This window comes from Glycine max, chromosome 14 (genome assembly GCF_000004515.6).
Source record: "Glycine max cultivar Williams 82 chromosome 14, Glycine_max_v4.0, whole genome shotgun sequence".
Lineage (NCBI taxonomy): Eukaryota > Viridiplantae > Streptophyta > Magnoliopsida > Fabales > Fabaceae > Glycine > Glycine max.
Window position 1 is genome coordinate 2,532,592 of NC_038250.2, and position 9,043 is coordinate 2,541,634.

Genomic DNA, 9,043 nt, shown 5'->3' on the forward strand with positions numbered 1-9,043 from the left:
CTCTTCTTAAATGTGGAATTTATAGCTTCTTCCTCCCCCTTGTTACAACTTAGTCAATGAAGAAAGAACATGAAATATGAACGTATAAGAATTTTTCTTCTTTAAAACTATATATTTATGTACGTATATAACGATTGCTTTTCTGGTGTTCTATTGACAATGTAAAAGTCAGCTCTTTAGCTCCTGGAGGATAGGTTACACAGATGTGTATCACATGCGAATTTTGAACAATTCTCATTATTGTTTCCCGTTTTAGTTGTTCATTAGTTCAAATTACACAATTATTTAAAAATTATAGTCAAATTCATATTATATTCTTTCCTTTTCTTTCAGAAATAAGTCATTTTTTAATAGCTATAAATTTATTTTTGATGAATTAACTTATTATCCGGAAGGTGGCTTACGAAAAGGGTCGACGTTATTTAATAAAGGCTAAAACAATTTATCAAAGAAAATAGAAAATTTGAGAGAAAATCAGTAAATCGAACTTCTTCAAGTCTTTGAGATAAACTTCTTTTTAATTCGTAAGAATATCTATAAACAATGGAATTATTCTTTTCCTTCACAAATTTTTTAACTAATTACGTTAATAATAGGCTTCTATTATATATATCGAAGGCATAAAAATGGTAAACGGATTATATAATTATAACCTGCAATTTGACTATACATTTACATAATAAAAAAAAAAGCAGCAAATTGACACGTGAAAGTCACAACTTTGGTCTTAAACCCACAACTTGGGTTCGATTAATATCAGCCTATGACGAAGGGAACTTGAGGCTTTGTCTTGCGAACCAATTAATTTTAGTTGGAAAGAACCAAACGAACACCTACTGATTTTGAAATATATATTAGTCACTCCTTAAATTATGAATATTAAATGAATTAGTTGGGTTCATTAGATTTAAAATCAACAAAATTTTAAAGCTCAGATCACGGATTAGATAGAGTCAACGAATTCAAACTTAGAGATGCCTTCGCGGATGATTGGTTCTGTCATATTTTCGATGACGTTGGCACAAATGACAGAGAAATACAGTGGTTAATTTTATACAAAAAAAAAAAATGATCGAGATGACAGGATCTAACTTAGTCTTTGGATAATGATTAAATTTCTATATCAAAATGAGTATGTGTTATATGCTACTTGAATTGAGCACCCAAAAAAATGCTACTTGAGTTTCAAGTAGTGAAGAAAAACCAGAGAATTTAGCTAGGTTTGATTTTTTTTATTAATTAAACTGCTTTTCTTTAAAGTAGTATTTTAATCATTCTGTTCATTTTATAAAATGAATATTTTTATATAATTATAATTATAATTTAGGATGTATAAATTAAAAATTCTAATTTATAGTATTATTTAAGTTCTATGTATCAATAATGTAGAAGTTTTTACAGTCAACTCAACCATGAAAAGATAATAAATATATGACTTAAGTGATTTTATAAAAGTTAATAAAGTTATTATACCACGGTTTTTGATTAAATGAAATTATAAAAACTCTTCATAATATTAGTATATGAATTATTTTCTCTTTATAATATACGAGCATAAGTAAAATCTTTTGTGTTTGTCGGTAAAACTTTTAAGACTTAAAACAGAGAATTCGGTAATTTGTGTTATAATTTTAATCCAAGATTAAAATTATATATGGTTAATCAAAATTTACTAACTCTACAGGATGTTTTTTTAACAAAAACGGCGTACACATCTTCTGCCTGAGGGAAAGTTTTTAATTTCCAACGCCTTTTAACCTTTAAGATATGAAATTTATTAGTCTTTAATTGTATAATTGTACTTTCGCCCCCAACGCTGGACCGTATAAAGTGCCGACTTTTCATACGCAGTTAATAACAAAGTAAGAGTTTTAACTTTTTTTTTTTATTTCTTTCAGGTCTTTATTATTAGATCAAAAATATCTACATTCATGAATTGATCTTCACCCCTAAAAGAGTAAAATCCTAAATACTCCTCCTATAGTCCTGTGCATATTATATTAATTGAAGGAGTAAAAGGGTAACCAACTAGGTTTGAATATAAATAGTAAAAGGCACACAAGGTCAAGGGTTAAGCTTGTGAACTTCGTGTATGAGTTGTTTTTGCTATAGAGCCTGGCACAAGAGTGTGTCCTAAAAGATACCACACATCACGATATAGAAAGTGAAAATTTCAAAGCCGGCATGGCTGACCAGACCACCGACCCCATCAAACTTTTTAATTAATTGTGCCAAAAACATAATGAAATAAAATTAGGACCACATTATTTTATCCAAAGTCAACATTATAATATATCCTTTTATATATGTATATATATAACATCATAAGCTTCCTAATCTCTTCATCATATTCTTGTCTAAGCAGCTAACTAGCACCACTTCTCTCTCTATTATTCTCTCCTATTCAAATGGGAAACGCATTGAAGACTCCATGCTTTCAACTCAACACCAATTCATCATCATCATCAAAATCCGTGAAGCTCATATTTTGGGAAGGAACATCGAGATCCCTTAAAGGGAAACACATAGCTGGTGAGATCATGTTTGAGTTCCCTGAAATGATGGTTTGTCATGCAGACTCTTTCTTCATTGGACAACCAATTCCTGTTCTCTCCATAGATGATAAACTCATGCCCGGCCAAACCTACTTTGTTCTCCCCATTGATCTCTTTGCATGCAACAACCTCACCGTGGCTTCCATTTCTGCCCTTGGATCTTGCCCTAACAAGTCCCCTATCAAGTTTGGTGCATGCCCTTTTCAGTACTTGAAGGGTTCTGATGGAAGGGTTGCTATTAAGGTCATGCCAGAGTTCATCACTAGGCTCATAAGTGGTGGAGATCACAACAAAAATAATGGTGTTGGAGCAACCCCTGGTAGCCCCTCTAGTTTTCTGTGTAGTACTCCTGAGTTGCAAAAGCACTATGAACAGCTTGTGAAGTCTAAGGATCAGGTGTGGTCTCCTAAGCTTGAAACCATTTCAGAATACAAGATTAGGTTTTCGCCATGCAGATTCATAGGATTAGAGTGGAAAGAAAAAGAAAAGCCCGTGGAAATGTTTACTATGTAGTTCAATTTCCTTGATCGATTAATTAGAAGTACTCCACACACACATAACATCAATTTGTACACTGATATATACATTAATTATATTTCTTTCTGGCCTTTCAGGATTAATTAATTTAGCCACTCGTTTTTTTTTTCCTGGTTGTTTATAATTTTGTGAATGATATTATGGAAATTAATTGTTCCACTTTTTCTGAGTTGTTTAATGCATTTCTTAGTTGATGTACAAAGTGAAGCTTGCATTTATAAACTTGCAATTGTTCCCCAATTCTGAGTCATGTTTAATTATATATCTTACTGACTTTGTGACTACCAACTATATATTCATTTGTATTTATATCTGTTTTCGGGTGGAAGAAATTTTGCTGCAGAGTGGTTTTAAAAAGTTAGACTTGTGATATTTACACAGCTAGAAATAATAAAGATCACAGACCTTTCTTCACACTCTCATCTATTTCTTCATTTCTCTTGATCTCTCCCTCTCAATTATAAGGTCATTTTCTCTAAGTTTTCTGATTCATATATTTGGCTTCCGTGAGTAAATAACTACAGATATTTTTTTGCTGATCATTAATAAGGAGTGAGATAGAGACAAAAAATTAATTACAAATTCTATTGAGGGATAGTATATATATGTGGACACTTTGACATATGAAACAGCTGATTAACACTCATTGTTTCTGTTTATTTCTCTATTTTTTTTATCACATAATATTACTTATTATACATATACTTTCCTCTTTCTTTTCTCTTTCTCACCAAGTGTCAAATTAAATAGACGAGAAGTGTTCATGAATCATTTTAGAATTCTATTAGACTGTCAGTTACAGTTTCTAAACATAAATTTTGATGAAAACATAGATAGAGCTACACCAAGGTGTCTTGAGACGAGGAACTTTGGAGACGAACTTGGTGTAAAAGACATCATCAGTTTTGCAAAAATTGAACCCTTGAGGAAACTTAACTTCTGATCAGGAAGCCTTCATATATATATACATACACCCAGTAGACTCTCAAAAATTGAGTATCTGGAAAGCATATATATAGTGTGTCAAGAGCCTTGGGAAAGCCTAGGACGTTCTCCTAGCCCAAGACGTACCTAGGTTTCCCCTTGTCCTATAAAACCTATGTTATGCTAGAAATTAATAAATGAAATAGATGGAAATTAAATAGATCACAGTAGTTGTTATTGTATATATATAGAGATTATTTATTATATACAAATACTTTATTTCACATTTTCATAACATTATTTTCTGCGCATTTTCCTTTATCAGCTTACACTTCTTTATTAAGAATGTGAAATAGGAGTGTCAACATTCTTTTAAATAGGATAACATGTAAATAAACTAATAAAAATGGATTTTTTGTCATCCATTCCTTCTATAACAGGATAGTTTATACACAAATAAAATTTTATTTCATTCCGTCTGTGGTAATTTTATTGCATTCTACTTTTATCCCGTAATATTATGTAGCTACATATTTTAGATATCCAAACGTTAACCTATAAAAAGATCAAAAGATAATGTGTCGAGTACTGGTAACTAACCTTGCGTGGAAGCAACAAGGGTAGGAAGCTATATATGCATTGAACAACAAGGGAAATACAATGTTGACCCAATAATTGAAGAAGAATGAAGGGAGAATAAAGAAGGGAGGAAGGAGTGATTGTGGGTTTAAATTTTTTAAATAATATTTCTAACAAAACCAACAAATTAACATTTGTCGATTAAAAAATGAATCGAACAGCAAAGACACAGCGAAGGAGAAAACCCTCTTTGTCAAATTAATTAGAGGCTTAATTCAGTACGTGTATACCTCAGTATAGCGGATCCAAAAGGAAAGGCTGAAAGGAAATTATATGCATTAACCAGAAGATTTTTGCTTTAATGTCATTTAATTTAGCCATTATTACACGCTACAATAAGCTTGACCCTGCAGGTACTGAACCAAATAACTCAGTGCATCCTAGTGTGGTCCTTCGAGTCTTCCATGCCTTACCCCATATAATGAACATTATTTTCAACAATAATTGTCCTTAATACTGAACATGTACCTTGAAATTAACTAAATTTAGATCTTGGGTATGGCTATCTGACAGGGTGAAGGAGTTCTCTTTTGTCAATGTATCCCATGGAATGTTTGAAGGGGTTGTATTATCATAGTGGATGTATGATGTGGCTATAGCTAGGCATATGCTTTTCTTGAATAGAATACTTGTCTATGTTGTTTGAAGGGTAGAACCTTATTATTGGCAAGGTCTATGTGTATTCTGCATATGGATTGAGGGGTTTTTTATATTTTATTTTTCATCTTAATTATTGATTTTTTTAAAATTTAATGATTATGATTGATTATTTATAATCCTCATAAGATTTTAAGAAAATTAATAATAAAAATGAGAAATAACTCCAAAAAAGATACTCTTGAATAATTAAGTGGATCCTTCCTTGGTATAATTGATATGTAGTCATTTGATTAGATAGTAAAAATGAAATTAGAAGAAAGAAAAAAAAAAACGAATGATGCAATGTTAGAATTTGGTAAGCATGTGAAATAAAATAAAAGTTTTGCGTATGTCATTATTCAAATATAAAGCATATGTAGTCAATGCTCATACACAAAGATAATGAGTTGCATTATCAACTCGTGAGCATCTTAAAGTAAAGGAAAAACAAAACTGGACCATGATATATATAATACCGTGCTATATTTTGACTTTTGATAATTTACAAAATATTTTACTTTTTATATAAAAAAAATCGATAATTTATTTCTCATAACAAAACAATTGTATATTGAAATTTCTAATAGTTCTCTTGTGAGTAGATTATTCAGTCAATAGTTAAATTTGTACTATATATCCTAGTAACTAATTGTATATTTCGTGCATGTTTATTGTGTATAAAGTATATGGTTTTGTATATAAACTTTGAAATATTCTTAAGTAATTGAGAAGAGGGATAAAATGAACTAAACAAAATTATGAGTCGGAAAGGTCAATGCTCTTTGTATAAAAGAAAAGTCAATGCTCATCGATGCATTGATTGAAATTCATTTCTTTGTTAACAATGTGTTGAGTCAACTTGGGCTATAATAAATGGTTGAATGGCCCAATATGTAACCTGTTAATCGAATTAATCTAACTTAGTCAAAGCCCAGTTCAGTGTATTTGCCCCCAAAAAAGTAGTGCAACAACGAAAATGTCTAGCAGCAACATTTTTGGGGGAATATAAAGATATGAGTTCGAGCAATCAAACGTTACTGAAAAATCAAAAATGTATTATAGGTCAGAGTTTGAGTCAATTTTACCAGTCTGAAGAAGCATAAAAAATTGGCGCTTCCCGTATAAACAAAATATTATCTATAAAAAGGAAAATATTTTTTCTACAACCAAAATGAGATAACTTATTTTTTTGTCTCTTTTAGTTTTAGAGAAATAAGTTTTAAATGCTTATATGATATGAAGTAACAAAGAGATAAAAAGAATTATTAAAATTTTAGTTCAGATTTAACTCAACTCCAAAAATTACTTTATAAAAGTGAATGTTTTTTCTCATGTTGATGGCTGAATATTATGAACATAAAATTTACAAGTTTAACATCAGTGAAGTGAATCTGAGTGATCTAATAAATCTAACAACAAATAAACCTAACAACCATTTTTAAAATATACTCTAATATCATATTCTATTGTAGATTAGAATCTAATTCATCTGTAAAAATAACACAGAATAAAATAAAGGTTATTTTTCATTTATTATAAATATTATTTTAATTCATATCACTAGTTAATACAAAATCTTCAATCATCTTTCCACAATGTATTTTTTCAAACCTTCCAACTTAATAAATAGAAAAATAATTGAATGTGTTTATGCCCCCGATGACAAATTGAATGTGGTTTTTTTTCATTAAGTGTTTATTTTGTGAAATATTAAGAAAGTTTGGAAATTGAGTATACAGTAACAAGATATATAAGTGGGGATGGGTAGTGTTATATTATACACTTTGTACATGGTGTCAATTATCTGATTATCTGATATTCAAAGAATAAAATTAATATAAAAAATGGTGATGTGAACGACTGGGAAAAGATGAGGGATGGGGCTCAGAAGATTTTAGTAATGACAGTGAGATTACATAAAAGACACAGTAGGTGTGTGTAGGGGTCTGTACTTAGTCTACTGAACCAAGCAAACAAGCCCAGCCTTTTTCTCTGCTATGTGAGGGACCACTCTACAAACTACTACACTTTATAGACCATCGTAGGTTATTTAATGCATTGTGCTTGAGCACTCATTAACCCCCTTTTTTCATTTCATTCCCTTGGCACCACACTATTCACGGGCCCAACTTTAGCCCAACCACATGCCATGCTTCCCCAACAAAGCAACCTTATCTCAATGTAGCATCATCTACATGCAAATTTGCAAGTTCTTTATTGTTTGAGTACAATTCCACGTTCCTTTGTATTCTTGTTGGCAATTTGATTTCGATGAGTTTTAGAGGAAAAGGACAATTTCTTTTCCATAATATTATTTATGCATTATCTATATTTTAAACATAATGGGTTCTTAAGTGGGGGAGTGTTAAAATTATTTGTGCATTCGTTAAATGAATTAAGGATTTTAGAACAATTGATTCAGCAATCAGCACAATATGGCATCAATTTTGGGCATGAAGAGTGTCGTAAGATGTTTCATATTAGTTAGAAATACACTAATCATACAGCATTAGTGTTTAAATGGGTTGTTTATCTCAATTTTATAGATTTTATAATGTTACATACATTTAAGCACTTTTCACAAAAATTCACTCAAATGCTTAACTAAATTTTCCAGATCCTATAATTTGTTTATCTCCTTTTACTAGCTTACATATTATTTTGACCAAAATAAATTTATTTTTCAAGTATTTTATTTTCATAAGCTACTTAAGGTAACTTATGAAAAATAAATTAGTTTAAAAGTTATTAGCTTTTTTTTTGTTCTCAACTTTATTTTTACTATTTCATTTAAAATCTTATTTCACTCTTTTATTCAATTTTAAAATTATCTTCTTTTTTTTTTGTTTGAAAATTTCTCTTACCTAATTTATCATCCTTATAGGCACACGACAGTTCATTTGTCAATTATTACTATCACACCGTTCCTTATGATTAAAATTATTTGAATCATATAAATTTTATAATTATTTTTTTATAATATGATTCAATTTAAGTAAAATTTCAAATATATATGATTAGTTTTAAATAAAAGATTTGATTTGTAACATGTTTCATAGTTATGTAAGAGAGAGACGTGCATAAGTTATTCTATTATAAATAAAAAAATGTAAGAAAATTATAAAGAAAAAAATACTTTTTTTTGTTTTAAAATAATATCATTAATAAAGTTTATTTCATTTAATTTAATTTTCTTTGGAAAAAAATTGAGTTTAAACGATGAGTAAATCACCAAATCTTTACCATTTTCTTATAATACAAATTTTTAAAACCGTTATTCTGTTTTTTAAGAATATAAGTTATTAGTAATAAATTAAAATGTAAAAAATATTAAATATATTTTTTTATATCATTTGACAATTATCATTTAATTTTATGAATTATTTTCAATTAAAAAAAATTAACTCATAAGTTTATCAAATATATTACATTTACTCCATTAATAAATTTTGGCATGTAACATTACTTTACTTGAAGCGATCCTTATAAACAAGGGCATTGGAAATGACTTTATCTGAGTATTCAATTCTTGAGTTAATTAATCAATATATGGTGAATTAATTTGTCATGGACCTGTGTTAGAATGGATCCAAAGAAATCTAATCTTCAGGGGTAAGATTTTGCAAAATCACAAGTTATTACTTTGATGCATACCTGTCTCACAAGTAATTGGCACCGCTAATTAAGAAATATATTGATGCCACGATCATCAATATTGCAAACAGTTGGGTGTCTCTATCATGATCAAA

The 9,043-nt window shown here is 29.4% G+C and overlaps 1 protein-coding gene across 1 annotated transcript; it reads left to right on the forward strand.

Moving 5' to 3' along the window:
* Positions 1 to 2,341: 2,341 nt before the first annotated feature.
* LOC100808831 (uncharacterized) lies at positions 2,342 to 3,255 on the forward strand. The gene has a single exon (XM_003545358.4). It carries the CDS (start codon positions 2,409 to 2,411, stop codon positions 3,066 to 3,068), a length of 660 nt encoding a protein of 219 aa, XP_003545406.1. The 5' UTR covers positions 2,342 to 2,408; the 3' UTR covers positions 3,069 to 3,255.
* Positions 3,256 to 9,043: the final 5,788 nt, after the last annotated feature.

Coding starts and splice junctions, on each gene's coding strand:
- LOC100808831 (XM_003545358.4), top strand. CDS start 2,409: ATGGGAAACGCATTGAAGACTCCATGCTTTCAACTCAACACCAATTCA.